This window comes from Daucus carota, chromosome 5, assembly GCF_001625215.2.
Source record: "Daucus carota subsp. sativus chromosome 5, DH1 v3.0, whole genome shotgun sequence".
In the NCBI taxonomy this organism is placed as follows: domain Eukaryota; kingdom Viridiplantae; phylum Streptophyta; class Magnoliopsida; order Apiales; family Apiaceae; genus Daucus; species Daucus carota.
In genome coordinates, this window is record NC_030385.2 from 43,626,892 (window position 1) to 43,644,778 (window position 17,887).

General features: G+C 33.7%; 2 protein-coding genes across 2 annotated transcripts; one reads left to right on the forward strand and one right to left on the reverse strand.

Annotated features, from left to right (window-relative positions):
- Window positions 1-976: 976 nt before the first annotated feature.
- On the reverse strand, window positions 977-4,223 carry LOC108222097 (receptor-like protein kinase 7). Its single transcript, XM_017395993.2, has 2 exons — window positions 1,541-4,223; window positions 977-1,453 (listed from the first exon to the last, which is right to left on the reverse strand). The coding sequence occupies exons 1-2, from the start codon at window positions 4,215-4,217 to the stop codon at window positions 1,083-1,085; spliced, it is 3,048 nt and encodes a 1,015-aa protein (XP_017251482.1). The 5' UTR covers window positions 4,218-4,223; the 3' UTR covers window positions 977-1,082.
- Window positions 4,224-13,306: 9,083 nt separating this feature from the next.
- On the forward strand, window positions 13,307-17,358 carry LOC108219820 (amino acid permease 6). Its single transcript, XM_017393349.2, has 7 exons — window positions 13,307-13,471; window positions 13,869-14,102; window positions 14,410-14,503; window positions 14,591-14,811; window positions 14,903-15,048; window positions 16,439-16,666; window positions 16,756-17,358. The coding sequence occupies exons 1-7, from the start codon at window positions 13,384-13,386 to the stop codon at window positions 17,182-17,184; spliced, it is 1,440 nt and encodes a 479-aa protein (XP_017248838.1). The 5' UTR covers window positions 13,307-13,383; the 3' UTR covers window positions 17,185-17,358.
- The last annotated feature ends 529 nt before the right edge of the window (window positions 17,359-17,887 follow it).

Sequence of the window (17,887 nt, forward strand, 5' to 3'; positions counted from 1 at the left end):
TACTCCCTCCGTCTCAATTTATTGATCCATTTTGGAATAAACACACATATTAAGAAAAAAGTTGGTTGGATGAAATCTTATCTCATGTATCATTAATTAGTGCATTGATAAGTGAGAATATTGTTGAGTTTCAAAAAAATCATAATAAATATATGGATTTAGTGCATTGAAAAATGAGAATAATGTTGAGTTTCAAAAAAATCACAATGAATATGTAGATAAATTTGTATTGAAAGAAGAGAGGGATAAATATTTTGGGACAAATTTTTTTTTCAAACTGGACCTATAAATTGAGACGGAGGGAGTATTAAATAAAATTTCCAACTACTCTTTAGCAGAAAACGGCTGCAGCAATTTCAACAATTAGAAAGGGAGCCTCAAAAGTCAAAACATATGATCCGGCGGTGACAACTGAAACGACTGAAGAAAGATAAAAACTCCAAGCTTCCGTATAGTTCATTGTCAAATTTCGTTACATCAAAACTTACCACTAAGAGCATCTCCGCTTCCTTATATGGTGTGCTAGAATATAACATAAAACACAATTCCAGTAGAGTCCTAGCCATCTCTTAAAAAGTTAAGATAACACTTCATTCCTCATTTTTAAGGATTGTGGAACCATTCCTCGTACTATTTCGAACTATAAAATATTCACTTCACTCCTTTTCTCCCTCTTTCCTTCCTTTCTCTCTCCTACTTACAGGTTGAATATAATATTATAATAATAATAGGGAATAAAAATATGGAATGTTGTTGGAGTTTCCATTCAATAAAATGTAGTAGTCCCTTGAAAAAATGAATATTTTATTATATATTTAGGGAACATGTTACGACTCTGCTGGAGATGCTCTGAGACTAATACTTAACAATTGTTTGGTTCTAAATCCCCGATTTTTTTAAAAATTTTGATTAATCCTCGACCAGTTTTTAAAATATTTAACATGGATTATATTTGGATTTGTCTAAAACTCTCCGATTCATCAAAAAAAAATCGACAAATTCTTAATAAATTCTGAATCAGATCAACCGTTTAATTCCGATTCAAGATTTCTGCTAAATTGCTGCTACATAATATCACTCATCTACAGATTTTCTTTCTTGCTAGCACTGTTCTTAAATTCAAGCACACCGATGAGTCTGCATGGCTCTGCATCCTCCAGCATTTGCACAACATTTCTCATTGTTGGCCTTAACGCTGGCAGCCTGGACGTGCACAAAATCGCAATCTTCAGAACCTTCACCGCTTCTTCTCTGCAGTCTTGCCTAATCTTCGCGTCGATTATGCTCAAAACGCCTTCTTTTTCAGGCAGCTTGCTGCAGACCCAGCTCACTATGTCCTTGCTCGTTCCAAAATCTGGCTCTAGTGGCCTTTTTCCAGTGACTAGCTCCATCAGAACCACCCCGAAGCTATAAACATCACTCTTCTCGTTTATATTAAATGTGTATCCATATTCTGCAAAATTAAAAAATAGTTACAAAAAAAATTTAAGATAAAAAATGTGCCGTATAATTATAGTTTAAAGAGGAGTTAGTAAATTACCAGGGGCAATGTAGCCGAATGTTCCTGCAATGACATGAGTAGAATAAGTTGAACTAGTCTGCACCACTTTTGCCAGTCCAAAATCTGCAATTCGAGGCCTTAAAAGTTCGTCTAACAAAATGTTGCTGGACTTGACATCGCGATGAATAACTGGCCTGTGACAGCCATGGTGAAGATAGGCCAGGCCTTTTGCAGCACCAACCGCTATTTTATACCTTTTATCCCAATCAAGAATCCCTTTCGCGGAATTAGTATGCAGTTGATCCCACAGGCTCCCATTAGGCATGTACTCGTAGACCAGCAGACTTGAGTCCTCACTTGTGATGCTGCAGTACAATTTCACAACATTGACATGTCTTATGGCGCTCAGCATTTTTACCTCTGAGTCGTATTCAGAGGAGGTTTTTGAACCCTTTTGCAACATTGTTGAGCTGCTATAAGTCTTTTTGGCCTCATTTATATCCGAATTCCAGATGTGTTTTACTGCCAATTGTGTGCCATTGGGAAGATCCACTCTGTAGACGTTTCCAGACCCGCCCTTGCCTATTAAATTCTCTTTTTTGATTGAGTTAATGATCTGATCTTCTGTGAAACTCAAGACATTGAATGATTTCACATTCCATGAACGCTTCTCTGATAAACGGTCCTGATCCTTATTAGCACGTCTCTTATTGAGGTACAAGTGATATGCTAGTGAGATCACAAGGGCAACTAAAACAACTGTAAAGAAAGCAATTAAAGTCTGAGTCTCTGGAGACATACTAGTTGAACACCTTTGAAAGGACTTAATGTCCTCACTGCAGAGACCGTCGTTTCCAGTAAAACTACCATTATAGGCTGCAACAGAAAGGGACTTTGGTATACGTCCGGTGAGTCTGTTGTGTGATAAATCAAGCAGGCTAATTCTTGAAAAAGACAGAGTTTGGGGAATTTTTCCAGCTATTTGATTGTGAGACAAATTCAGTGAGTTGAGCATCCTCATCGACCCAAGATAGCCCGGGATTTTACCAGAAATTGAATTGTGAGCCATGTTTAACTCGCTAAGAGACTCACAAGATTGCATTGAATCAGGTATTGTGCCTGTAAAATCGTTCCCTTCCAAATGCAGGCTCATTAGCTGATTCAATCTACCAAATTTCCTCGGAATTTGGCCAGAGAAATGATTGTTACTCAAATCAACAGATACTAATGATGAAGCTTCCAGTAATTCCAGAGGTAAGTCACCAGAAAACTGATTATTACCTAAATAAAGTTCAGTTAAAGACCTTGCATTTCTAATTTCTGGACTAATTGGACCTTCCAGACTATTCATCGCGACATCAATAATATTAAGATCAGGCAAACCCCAAATTCCACTAGGCACTCTACCAGATAAAGAATTGATACTTACACGAAAACGCGTCAGCGTCTGACAACGTGCATAATTTTCTGGTATCTCTCCAGAGAAATTGTTTTGAAGTATAAGTAGCTCAGCCATCTTTCCATTTTTGCACATATCAGGAGGAATTGGACCCGTGAAGAAATTCTCTGATACGTCGATGAACTCGAAATCTGACCAGGAGCCAAGCATCTGAGGAAGTGGCCCTGTCAGCTGATTACCATAAAGTGAGAGGTTCACAAAATGCTTGAATTCACCAAACTCCTCTGGAACTTGACCAGAAAACAGATTCTCATGTACCTGTAAACTCACCAGCTGATCCAAAAATCTGAGCTCCGAGAGATCACCTTCAAGAAAGTTGCCCATGGCATCAAAATTACGTAATTTTGTCAAGTTCCCAAATCCAGGAGGAAATGTTCCATTCAGCTCATTGTTGTAGAGCTCAAGCTGCCATAAGTTCACAAGATTCGCGATTTCTGATGGAATCTCCCCTGATAAGTAATTATCTGCTAGCTCAAGATTTTCAAGCTTTGTTAGGCCTCCAATCCCACTTGAAATTTTCCCTTCTATACTACAATTCGACAAGTACAACCAGGTCAACTCCTTAAGCCCTGTGACTTCCTCAGGAAAAACACTCCGATCAAGCGAATTATCTCCCAGGCTTAGCACAGTTAAATTAGTCATACTCTGTAGCGAAGCCCATGGGAACGTACCCGAGATGCCACTAAAATTCAGATGCAGCACAAGAAGATTTGTAAGAGAAGATATGTCAGGCACAGAGCCTGAGAAAAAATTATTTCCCAGGTCTAAGTACCGTAAATTAGTACAGGCATTTAGATCTTTTGTCAGGGGACCAGACAATGAATTGGCTCCAAGAGAGAGTTTTTCCAAGAATTTCAGCTGGCAAATTGAGTCAAAAGGAACATTTCCTGTCAAATGCTGATGAGAAAGCTCGATTTCTGTAACGAGGCCTTCTTCGTTGCATTTAATCCCACTGAAACTTGTTATCAGATTGTTGTCTTGCCAGGAACTGAAAACATCTGTTTTTGAGCTCTGCAGGGAAGATTTAACTTCAAGAAGTTGTGTGAGGTCGTCGCAATTTGCAACGAAGAGAAGGCAGCAGAGCAGTGACAGAATCAGGATAGCGTTTAGCCGGAGAGTTGAAAAGGCTGCCTGAGGCATTTTGGAGAATTGGTGATTATGTTTGAAAATGGAACTGAAAATGAATGGTTGGTTTGGACAAGTTGTGTAAATTTTGTATACATGCATGCATGATTGCATGGATTGGCTAGGCTCCATTTGGCAAGATTGTGTTGTAAGTTGGCTAGTGGAGTTATTAGTAGAGTGATGTTTTTTGGTCTTTAGATGTGGATTGAAAGCAGTTGCATTGAGTTGGTCTTTGGAACTTATCAATGTGTTTGGTGGTGAAAAGGATTGGGTGTTGTAAGAATAATAGTCAAAACTAGTTTAGTCGGACTAAAGAGATAGACAAGCATGTCTGCAGGCCAGGTCCATTTATTTGGTTCGTGAACTTAGTACAATTGTACAAATGTTAACTTACTCGGAGGAGCCCAACTTGTAGTTCCACACTTAACATAATTCAGATGTCAGGCCTTCAATGTTTCACTCGAACAGAAAATATACATGAAAATTGATTTTTTTTTTCTTTTTAACAATGCAGGCTAATATGTCTTACAAATTAGTATCTGTTCTAATAATTTTCAGAATGAGCCAGAGTTGAACCCGAGTGTCCCGGGACAATATAGAATAAACCCACCACGGCCTATCCAATCGTGTTCGGAAATTGAAATACTTAAATAGGTTCAGATGATACACTTTTTGGAAATGGATATCTGCCCATATGTTTTTAGGATTGCCGATTGCGTTACCCATTCAAATTAGATACTGTGCTTGTTTTTCTATTTTGCGCAAAGAAACATATTCCTAGGGAAAGAAATTGTACATTTTCTTATACTATCGGAATTAAAAATCAACGTTCCAACCAATTTTTTGGATAACTAAACAGATTCTCCCAAAAAAGGGATTTGTGATTTGCAATAAGAAATGGGTAACGATGGATAGAAATGACCAAAATTCTTACTGTATTCAGTGTTCTAAAAGTCGGCGATTAATCGGGATTAATCGCCGATTAATCGCTGTTCGGTCGGCCACCGTCTCGATTAAGCGTTAATCGGTGAAAAAAATCGTTTTTTTAGGAAATCGGCCAAAATCGGGATTAATCGGTCAAAAGTCGGGATTAATCAGAAAAAGTCGGTCAAAAATCGGTGAATTTAAAAAAATTAAAATAAAACGAATTTTTTTTTAAAACTTTAAATTTAATTACCTTTCATTCTTTTAATATTAGCTTCTAAACTATAATTACATAAATTTGCAATATCTTCTTTTGCAGAATTAATTAAATTCAAGTTTATATATGAGATGACTGGACTTGTATATGTATATAAAGGCAGGTTTTGTGTTATAAAAAATCATTAATTTTTGAATTTTATATGACTATAAATTTATACTATATATAATTATATTAATATATATATATATATATATATATGTAATTTAAAAAAATATTAAATTGATTACGATTAATGATCCGATTGTCCGATTAATCGCTGGACGGTGCCTTCACCGACTAAGTCCGATTCCCGCTTTTTACAACATTATGTAATTGATCAAAAATGAAGTATTTTTCATTATCACCCTCCGAAGTACTAACCATGTTCTCTCCCATTTCTAGATTCCGGAGCATTGAAATTAGAAAATAGAAAGGAAGGGAGATATAATAATTTTTTCAAAATATTTTCTCTTACATCATGCTTCCAATTTTTTTCAGCAAAGCAGAGAAAAGAAAACAGAGATAAAATGATCGGAAGAGAAGCTCTGACACACATATGAATATTTACAAAATTGTGTCTCGATTTTAAGAGCACAATAAAATTCAAGAGAATGCTTAAGAATTTTTTATTTTTTAATCTCTCATTTTTTTTCACTCCTCTCGCTCTTTCTTTTCTTACCACATGCTCTAGAGCGGAGCAGAACACTGAATAAAGGATCTCAGCTTTGAAAATGTCCTTGCAGTAAAAATTAGAAATTGAAACTAATCAGTTAATCTACTGATAACTGATTCATCAGAATTTATTGTTTATAAATTTATTAAAGATTTTCTCGATAAATTATCATTTTCTAATCAAATTAAAATATAATTAATTAAATATATTTTAAGAATTGATCTGTGTTTAATCAAATATGTTTTAATGAATCAAGAATTCATGATAAAATCAGGCATTTTTCAATAAATCCACGATTCATGGTAGAGAGGAGAATATGATTATGAGTTGTGCGGATATGCATCACTAACGTCCAAATGTAGTACTAAACACCACGTAAATAATTCTTGATTCTTTCTTATACAAATTTACAACTAATAAGTTTCGCATCACAACTTTGTGTCCCTTTTTGCATATAAATCACAAGTACTGGGCATAATTAAAGAGCATGAGAAAGAAATTTCGCTATCAACTAGACTGAAAATCTCCAAGAGGTGTGCGGTGAATTCAAATTGCACATTTCTATTCGAGAAATACTCTGGAATGCATAAGCCATACGTTCTCTTCACAACAAAGCAGGCAATAATATATGGACACGACACGAAAACACGACCGACGCGGAAAACTGGTGGCTCTTGATTGATTGGGCTGGGTTGGCTTGGCTAATGTTATGTAAACTCCTGGACTGAAGTTGTCCCCAGAATGCGACAATTCTGAAGAACATGGTCCCCTGATGAAACATTAGAAGCAGAACGGAACTTGAACTGCAAATTGGTTAGAATAGGACAATAAGTTGATCATTGATGAATGGGCTTATTACTCCATTAGCCATCCAAGTTTACACCAATATACAGGTTAACCCTTAAAATTTAAAAACGAACGGTCCAACCACTAAAGTTACACAAATATTACTACTAGCCACCGCGGGCAGAGAGTGTACGCCACATTAAGTTGGCCGAGAGTGAGTGACAAACATATACTTCCACTCCTATATGCATGTATCTTTTCTCTCTTAAGCTACACTACTGTTCTTTCCATAGAAGAACGAAAAAGCATCAGAATACAAACAAATCAGAGTGTGATGCTGCAGCTGCACCTGAACACCAGCATTCCCATCTGCTTCTTCTCCTCCACTGACAGACGCTCAAACACAACAACACGAAACACAAAACACAACAGCTATCAGTTTGTGTATTTTGTCCGTGACTTGACTTTTAATTTTTATTTGCAAAATAAAATAAAATAACGATAATATAGCTATGCGGTCAATGGACCTTAAATTGTATGTCTGAAGTCAACGAACTCATCTAATTTGGAATGGAGGGAGTAATTTGCATTCACTTTGGGATTTAGTAATAGAAAAAGCAACTAACTTTCATGGATAAATTATGATTAGAAAGCTTTTATAACTCGTTTAACTGGGTTCGACTCGGTTCATTTAGTTAAATATGTCGAGTCGGGGCACAGATTTCATCTCGTTTAATAAAATGAGTCGGCTCGATTCAATTTGTGAAATTAAACGAATCGAGTTCGTTTAGGGTTTAGCCTCAATTAAATATAAAATTAAACGAGCCGAATTGACATAATTAAAAAGTATATATTAACATTATGATAAAATAAAAGAATCAATTTCTAATATATATAAAAAATTCGTTTACAAGTTAATTTATTCACGATTAATAATTCTTATAATTTATAATTAACAAAATTTTGAATTTAACACACTCAATGATTTTATTTAAATCAACCACGTTTGTTTTTTAAGTATAAAAATATTTTTATTAAAAAATACATATTATTCTAGAATAACCTTTTCATCAAAAAAATATTAAAATCATTTTTAAAAAATAATAGATACTATAAATCACATAACGCGGATTATGTGCTAATATTATTTAGTAATAGCACGCATTTTGAGGCTTTTATAAAATATAGCAATATAATATTTTTTAAATTTATTTTTTTTCTGAATAAAAGTTTAAACATCAAACTTTTATTCAGAATTTTTTTTATAAAAAAAATATCATGGAACTATATTTTATTGAAGTTTTAAAAAGCGTGCCAAAAAATGATGTTAACAATCCAATGGGATGAAGGGTAAAGAACAGTGGTACGTTGCGATTTCTGAGTGGGAGAATACATATGTGACTCTCAGTGTCAGCCAACTTCGCGTGGCGTGCACTTTCTCCCACGGTGGCTAGTAGTGACATTTGTGTAACTTTAGTGGTTGGACCGTTCGTTTTCAAATTTTAAGGATTAACCTGTATATTGGTGTAAACTTAGATGGCTGATGGAGTAATAAGCCTTGATGAATGTCTCGTGTACTTTAAACTTTGGCAATGCGAGGTCATGTAAATCAATATTGGCTGTGTTTTAGTTAGGCCTGCCATTTTCACACGTAACACACTAATACGATACGAAAAATATGAATATGAGTTTTGATTTTTATACACGAAACATGAAAAGTATACGAACACGAACTTACACAATAGATTCATGTCGGATATGAGTTTTCATTTTGAGTACACGAAAATACACGAAATATTTGTACATAAATTTTATTATATATATGTTATAATATATTAAATATATAATTGTGTTAAATAAATAAATAAATAAATATATATATATATATATATATATATATATTTATGTATATGCAGATACATATTAGAGATACATTAATAAATTTGTAGATAATTGTATGCGAGCATAACTATATCATTCATATTTAGTAAATTATACATGAAAATATATATATTAAAACTATTTTTTGATTAAAATTATATTAATATTTTTATATATAAAAGTACACGAAAAATACACGAAACGTTTCGGATCGGATATGGGTTTTAAATTATGTGCACGAAATCAATAACTGGCGGATACGGGTTTCACCTTCGAGTACACGAAACACGAAAAATACACGAAACGAAACGATTGTCACCTCTAATTTTAGTGATAGCCTCCTCGGTTCCCTTTCACATGTTTATTTTAACTTTTTACTAGTTAAATTGATTATATTTTGATTGAAATTTATATGTATCAAATATTTGAGAAAAATAATAAAATTATATCACTAGAAGGTATATATTTAATTTATTTTAATATACATTTAGATTTTAAAAATAATGAATATATAATTTATAATATTTAGTCAAAATTTGGTTAATTTGACTCTTGATAATTAAAATGAATATTATCGGATTGATAAAATATAAGAAAAATGAATATATGAAGTACTTTTCTCCAAATATTCTCTGTAAGTTTTATATAATATTTTTTATTCTTTCAATTTTAACTACTCCTTCCTTCCCAGTCAATTCTTTACGTTTGGTTTGGACATGGAAATTAAAAAAATATGTATAAAGTAGTGAAAAATAGATGAATTGGTGGCGCCTATCGATATTTAATGTATGAAGATAGTGGAGTAAAAGTAGCGTGAAAATGGAGAGAAAATGAGAAAATGATGACACCTGATAATTATTTTTGATTTTAAAATATAAAAAATTGGATGAGATAATAAAAAAGAAAATGGTAAAGAAACGGTCCGGACAGGAGTAAGAATTTGGACCGAGTCGAAGACATCCTAGTTTTCTCTTGGACCTGTGTGATGTTAGTGTTATGTGTCATCTTTTCCATACTGGGAAATTATGACGTTTGTACTGATAGATTATTGTGTATTTTTTAAGATCAAGAAATGATTTTTTTTATTTTATTAATTTTATAAAATACAGTTTTGAATATAAAATTAATAATCAAGTATTATATTTTAATAAATCTGATTTTTCAAATTGAAATATAAAAAATATAGATTGCGAAAGTCCTATTTACCGAGGCAAACTTCTATGATATTTAAATAAGTAATGTTAGGTATCATCATTGTTCGGTTTATATACATTATCTAATTCTCATTATTATTATGGAAAAAATTATATATCTTAAAAAATGTTTTTATTTTTTTTTTTAAATCTAATTGTTAATGATTGCTTCCACCTACACTAATAATGAAATTTTCTATGCATATAGTCCATCCAAATAGTTATATGTCTGTCACGTAATTCGTGAAAAGATTTTGAAATACGTATCATTATTTATCATTGAATATAAATAGAATCATTTATACATTATCAAATAAATTTGAAAAAATACTGAAAAAATTTTGGTACCTAAGAGCATCTCCAACCATCTAAACCCCTCGGCTAAAAGATGAGTTGGCATACTTAAAATAAAAAGATATAGCCAACAGCTCCAAAAACTGAACTTCAACCATGATCTGTCTATAAATTTAGCCAACCTCTAAATTTCGAACCTCTACAGGTCTGTAAGAAAATCTGTAGGAAGATTGTACATCATTTATTACCATATTGAACTGATATATTCTATTTTAACAATTTAAAATATTAATAACATACTATTTTTAAATTATAGCCAACCAATATAGCCAGTATCATTGAAGCAAAATGTTTTACAGGTTCAGCAAATTTTACATAATATTTTACAGGTCCAATTTAGCCAACGATTATAACCAACACCGTTGGAGATGCTCTAATATTCTCGTATTCACAGTGTTGGGAAAAGATTCTCTTTAAATATAGAAAGATACTAACAGAGTAACAGTAAACAAAATTAACTTTTTTTATTAATATATCAACAGAATATGGGGTGTGTCCACGATTCACTCTGTGATACACCACAGGTGTATTAAAAAGTTTTTCCAATATCGGACGAACATAATCTTCTTCTTTGAATTTTAATATTTTAAACATCGATGGATGGACGAAATCAAAAGGATAAAAAAAGTTAAATAGGAAGATTGACCACGGAATTTAAGTTTTTAGTCAGAGCACTATCAAAGGCACACAAGCCCCTTCATCATTTTAAACCGAACCTCACTTGGAGGTTTTCGACCTCTCAATATGTTGTGATAATTATGGCTTCCAAACTTTAGTGTGTTGGTGAGGTTAATTCTTTTCTCATATCAATATTAAATTTATTATTCAGAAAAAAATAAACTAAATCCATGATTCTTTCGAGAATCAATATACTTATATAAAGGAGAAGCGAGGGGTGTAGGTGGCGCCTCTCACATCGCTCCGTTCTATTTTTCTAATTTTTGGGAATTTTTGTATGAAAAATATTAAAAATTAGAACTATCTTTTTTAGTTTCGGATATATTAGAAGCAATGTTCAAAATCTGATTTTGTTTCAGATTATTTATGGTATACTATCTTTTTTATTTTCTCATATATTAGAAGCAAGTTTCAGAATCTGATTTTGTTTCAAATTATTTATGGAAATTAGTAGCGAGGGGCGTGTAGGTGGCGCCTCTCACATCGCTCCGTTCTATTTTTCTAATTTTCTGGAACTTTTGTATGAAAAAAAATCAAAAATTAGAATTACCTTTTTTAGTTTCAAATATATTAGAAGCAATGTTCAGAATCTGATTTTGTTTCAGATTATTTATGGAATACTACCTTTTTTATTTTCTCATATATTAGAAGCAAGTTTGAGAATCTGATTTTGTTTCAAATTATTTATGGAAATTAGTAGCTTTAAAGTTTTAATCTGATTTTGTTTCAGATTATTTAATTATGGGAAAGAGTAGCACACAAGTCTCTCTGAATCTATAAATATCCCTATAAGTTGTAGGGTTTTAGATCATCTAAACACAACCTCCTCTCTCTCAATACCACAACTCTACCTCTCTCCAGTGACAGTTCTCTTGCTCGATTTCTAATTCGATGGTGCCGTTCTTCTGCAACGATAAGTGAAGACTGTTTATACAGTATTAAAAAAAAATAAAGATTGTTGCAAGCAAAGGTAGTTATAGACCGCTATGTGAGAGTCGACAAATCCAAATACGGGAGAAGAATATAGTCTTAACATGATATTGATGGATGATATCAATAATTAATTATTAGCGATGTATGTTTGTTGGTTATTCTTTTATAATATATGTTTTGTTTATTGGACATTTTGTTGTTGTTAATTTTTATATGATTTAATTTGTATACAGAAAAATATTATTCATGCATTATAGACCGCTATACAAGGAAAATCAATATCAATATACTTATATAACGGAGAAGCGAGGGGCGTGTGGGTGGCGCCTCTCACATCGCTCCGTTCTATTTTTCTAATTTTTCGGAATTTTTGGATGAAAAATATCAAAATTGCTCCGTTATATAGTATAGGTTGTTACAAGTAAGGGTAGTTATAGACCGCTATCTCACGGATTTAAGTTAGATGTTTTTGTGCACAATCAATCCAAAAAAATTGAAAAAGGGTGACAATGTAAGAACATGATTACTTTTCAAAAAAAAATAAACACAAATAAAATTAAGATCCGTCGTTCTTTAAATTGTTAATTACGTGTAGAAATTTATTTTCATTTTTTCACCATGAATTATAGTCCAATTTTGCAATTTTATATATTACTATGGTATTACATCAAGATTTTTATAATATAAAATTTATTTTATCTTACAAATATTAATTTTGAATCATGAATATACTTTTTATAGACAGCTATAAAATTATTGCATTTTACAAATGTTAATATTGAATCATTAATATAATTTATATAGGCCGCCGCAACGCGCGGTTTCTCGAATAGTATAATAATATGATAAAGTATTGTCCACATTGCATATTTTATAGTATCCGCACTCATGGTTAGCATCAATTTGTCCACGTCCACCTTCTTTATTGTAAAATGTTAAGTATTAAAAAATTATTCATAATTTTTTCTAACTAATAATTGTTCTCATATTGATAATACATTTATATATAAATTATTTAATTAAAATTGATCATTTCAGGGGCGTAGCGACGTTAATGGGTGGGGCCGGTTGCACCACCGAACCCCTAAATATCTTTTTATAAATTTTAAAATTTTTATTTTTGATTCCACTAAAATTTATTTTTGACCCCATTATATTTATATGATATAAACAAAGTAGATACATTTATGAAATTTTATAGTTATCCTTTAATATTTAACAAAACAAGTTGTTTTATTGATAAATAGCAAAACAAGTTAAAATTAAATAGAATGTACAAATATAATAAATAAAATAGAGATACAAACAATGATATATATAATGATTTTAGTATGTTAAATAAGTCGTCGTGAAAATTGGGTAAGTACTTGATACATTTTAACGAATTCGGTGGACATTTTGATATAAAATCCTTTGGAAAAATTGGGAGAACATTTGATAAGCATTGGTCTTTTGTTTTCTCTTTCATTTGACTATTTTTGAAACCAAACAGGCAAACACGGTGACTTAATTTTGTGTCGTGTCCTTGACTCTATATATACACACGCCCTTGGTTATTACCTCTACCAAATCTCCAAACACACATAATTCTCTGTCTAGTGATAAACTAAGGGAGTCATGGCTAACCAAGCTTTCTACACCGAAAAACTCGAAGATGCTGATCTCGCCAAGAATTTCGACGATGATGGTCGCTCCAAACGAACTGGTATACACACATCACGTGTATCTTCTTTGTTTGTCTGCATGTTCTTTATGTTTATGTCCAAATGATCTAAGAGATGTGAACTAACGAGTGTGTTACTGACTTTAGTGTGTGTGTTTGTGTGTGTGAGAGAGAGAGAGAGAGGGAGGGAGAGGGAGAGAAAGGGGGAGAGGGAGAGAGAGAGAGAAAGGGGGAGAGGGAGAGTGAGAGAGAGAGAGAGAGAAAGGGGGAGAGGGAGAGGGAGAGAGAGAGAGAGAGAAAGGGGGAGAGAGAGGGAGAGGGAGAGGGAGAGAGGGAGAGGGGGGCGGAGAGAGAGAGATAGAGGGAGAGGGAGGGAGGGAGAGAGATAGAGAGAGAAATGGCTAATCATTTAATTTTTCGGATTTTTTTTTAATTGCAGGGACATTGCTGACTGCGAGTGCACACATAATAACAGCTGTAATTGGTTCTGGAGTTTTATCCCTTGCATGGGCTATAGCCCAGTTGGGCTGGGTCACCGGCACGGCAGTTCTGATGATTTTCTCTTTTATCACCTATTTCACCTCGACTTTATTGGCGGACAGTTACCGGTCACCGGACCCCGTTTCCGGCAAGCGGAACTACACTTACATGGATGTGGTTCGCTCTCATTTAGGTAATTTTCCCTTTTTTATGTATTATTCTTGTCAATAATTGTTGTGCGCAAAAATAGAAAAACATTTTGTGAAAAATTCGAAATTGTACCTTCCATTCCCTTTCTTTGAAATGGAAATCTTGTTAGGATGTCGATTACTCAATATTCTCTATAGATAATTTGGTTTTATTACTTTTCGTAACTAATGTATGATGCCTTTCAATTTCAAAAGCAAATTAAGTAAAAAAGTTCGTGATTCCGTTATTATTTTCCTTTTTTTCTAATAAGTCGGAAAATTTTGTTGAGTATTGTGAATTTGTTTTTTCAGGAGGCTTCAAGGTTCAGCTATGTGGATTAGCTCAATATGGGAATCTTATTGGAGTCACAATTGGCTATACAATTACGGCATCCATTAGCATGGTGTAAGTAATTTGTTTGGTGCTTATTGAACAGGCCTTTTTTCGTGTTTAGAATGAGTACTAATGTGGTGTTTGTGCTGGAATATACAGGGCTGTGAGCAGGTCAGACTGCTTCCACAACAAAGGAACTCATGACCATAAACTTTGCTCGGTGTCAAACTATCCATACATGTCCGTTTTTGCAGTAATCCAGATAATTTTAAGTCAAATACCGAACTTTCATAAGCTCTCATGGCTTTCCATTCTTGCTGCTGTCATGTCTTTTGCTTACTCATCCATTGGCCTTGGCCTTTCCATAGCCAAAGTTGCAGGTAAATTTAATCAGCGTGTTTGTGCCTGTTTGTTTTTACAGATTGTTCCGCATTTTATATATTAATGTTAATTGATGAATAAAATATGAAGGAGGTGGTGCACATCCGAAGACAACAATGACAGGGACAACAGTCGGAGTGGATGTAACAGGGTCAGAAAAGATCTGGAGAACATTTCAGTCCATTGGAGATATTGCCTTTGCTTATAATTATTCTACGGTCCTCATTGAGATTCAGGCATGCACGCTCTATATCCCTTTATCCATATAATCCATTTAACTTGCATTTATCTATATCCTTTTTTATCTATTTATCCAAATTATATGCATTTATCTATACCTTAAGTATATTGTCAAGAGTTTTATAACTTCTCTATCTAAAAATTATGTGTGACTGCAGTGTGTTGATTGTATTTATCTCCAAGTAATTAATACAATGAGTTTATAGATGAAGTTCAACTAATATAGACTAATTGAGGGAGTGTAAATATAGAAGATGATGCAAAATTGTTTCAAAACTGTTGATATGTGTGCCATATTAAATGAATGTATATGTCATAGTAAAGTTTTCCAAACAAAAGATTACATGTGTACAATCTCTCTCACATATTGTCAAATATAGTTATTAAAACCAACTCATGTCTACACTAGAATTTATTATAGTGATCAGCTCATCTCAGTTGCACATATTCTGAAACTGAAGATTTGTATTGATGAGCTCAGTTCACTAGACAGTTCCCTGGTATATTAAAATAAATGATTTAACATCACTTAATATATTTTCATATAATTTTGTTCAGAAATATAATGATATGAAGAGACACTTTGACACTTTGTTGAGACATGTGCTTTTGGTAGGCCCACTTAAGTGTAAGGCCTCCATAAGCCATAGCTGATAAGTCCATGTGCATAGACATAGATTTGGTAAAAAAAGTATAAAATGACTCTATGAGTTCTTAATAAGGACAATGAAATTGATGGACCATATACATTTTGGGGAGGGGAATTTGGGCCATTCAATGTTAACTTATCATTTCCTTTCATGTAATTTCTTTCATGTAAAAAGAAACCCAAACTTTTCTAGTTGGATTTCTCTTTATCTGCACACCATTCTTTTTACATGTCACTTCATAAATTTTATTTTGTTCTCTTATAGCTGGTGCCACCTTTAACATTAGGTGTCACTTAATTCAAAGGTCTAGTTGATTCCTCAGATTCCCAGTTGACTAGAATACTTGTTTTGCACCAAAGACTAATCACTATAGTTTGGCACTGTCTCACTAACTACTTGGACCAGTCATTTCTAGTTATGTTACTCCATGAATGTTTTAAGCTATGTTACCCGGACTCTTCATTTTGTCTCGAGTACCCGTGTCGGACACTCGACACTCGGACATGGGTATGGACACTCCGACGCTTATTTTAAGCCAAAAACATGTAAAATTTTCAAATTATTGCCGAGTCCGACACTCCGACACGTATCCATGTTGGACACTTTTAGCCGAGTCTGGGTAACTTAGGTTTTAAGGCTCTCACATCATGAAATGAGAAAGGATTCAAGGAATCCAATACTTTCACTTTAATCCCCTCGTATCAAACTAATTTAATTGTGGTTTTGATGGAAACAGGACACGCTGAGATCTCCTCCGGCGGAGAACAAGGTCATGAAAAAGGCTTCCCTGGCTGGAGTTTCCACTACAACTATGTTCTATATGTTATGTGGCTGCTTTGGTTACGCTGCATTCGGGAACCAGGCACCAGGAAATTTCCTCACTGGCTTTGGTTTCTATGAGCCCTTCTGGCTAATTGACTTCGCCAATGTGTGCATTGCAGTTCATCTCATTGGTGCATATCAGGTGAAGTACTTATATCCGGTGTAATCTCATTGTGAAAAGCAAGTATCCCTTTTTTTTTTTAAAGATTATTTTCCTTCTTAAAAAAATAGGTGTTCGCACAACCCATATTTGGATTTGTGGAGACACGATGCAACAAGCGATGGCCTGATAGCAAATTCATAACCTCTGAGTACTCCGTTCCCATCCCATTCCTTGGTGAGTGGAATATTAACTTATTCAGGATGGTGTGGCGAACAACGTACGTAGTTATCACCTCTGTGATCGCCATGATACTACCATTCTTCAACGACTTCTTGGGGTTAATCGGTGCTGCATCTTTCTATCCATTAACCGTGTATTTTCCCATAGAAATGTACATTGCGCGTGCAAAAATACCCAAGTTCTCCTTCACCTGGGTGTGGCTAAAGATTTTGAGTTGGGTGTGTCTGGCTGTGTCAATTGTGGCAGCTGCCGGATCCATACAAGGCCTGGTTACAGACCTCAAGACATACAAGCCCTTCAAAAATGTCGGGGATTAAGCGAAGCTGGGTTAATTATCTGCAGTGTAGTGGTTTGTAAGTGTAATGAATTAGTTGCAAGTAAGGATGATTATGAAGAAATGTTTGGAATTCTGTAATAATACATATCTAGTAGGCTTGTTCTTGAATGCAATCTTGTAATGGAGATTGTTAATGTGAAATTCTATTTGTCAAGTGGGGAAGTGAAAGTAACATTATTACAAAGAATGTGGTTATTAGAAATAAATTTAAACATCAACATGCATAAACGATGAGAAACAACTTCGTATTACATGTTCATCATAAAATCAAGGGGTCCCTAATAGTCAATTAGGTAATATTAGAAAATTGTTGGACTAAGCTGGAAAATTATTGGGCTAAACTGGAACAACACATTGTCGATGAATTTACAGTCCATCCTCATTAAACGCTTGGGCATCTCGGGCCAGACTGAAGAATAACCCATTTGGGGGTTTATTTATAATATATGATTATGATATAAAAAACAACCCAATTTACTATTTTTTCCCTTTCCGTATGTTTAACATTCAACAATACAATATATTCTGTATACTATATTTCATATACTCTAAAGAAGTAATAGCAAGTAAAAATAGCATATAGTGCAGGACATGCTCCAAGGTCACGGCCATAACCAACTTTATTTCTTTGATGAACAGCTCACTACTTAGAAATACCCGCCCAATCAAGTTAGATTTACCCA

Coding starts and splice junctions, on each gene's coding strand:
- LOC108222097 (XM_017395993.2), bottom strand. CDS start 4,217: ATGGAGCCTAGCCAATCCATGCAATCATGCATGCATGTATACAAAATT. Junction 1,454..1,540: donor ATTCGGCTACATTGCCCCTG/GTAATTTACTAA, acceptor TTAATTTTGCAG/AATATGGATACACATTTAAT.
- LOC108219820 (XM_017393349.2), top strand. CDS start 13,384: ATGGCTAACCAAGCTTTCTACACCGAAAAACTCGAAGATGCTGATCTC. Junction 14,812..14,902: donor TTCCATAGCCAAAGTTGCAG/GTAAATTTAATC, acceptor TAAAATATGAAG/GAGGTGGTGCACATCCGAAG. Junction 15,049..16,438: donor CGGTCCTCATTGAGATTCAG/GCATGCACGCTC, acceptor TGATGGAAACAG/GACACGCTGAGATCTCCTCC.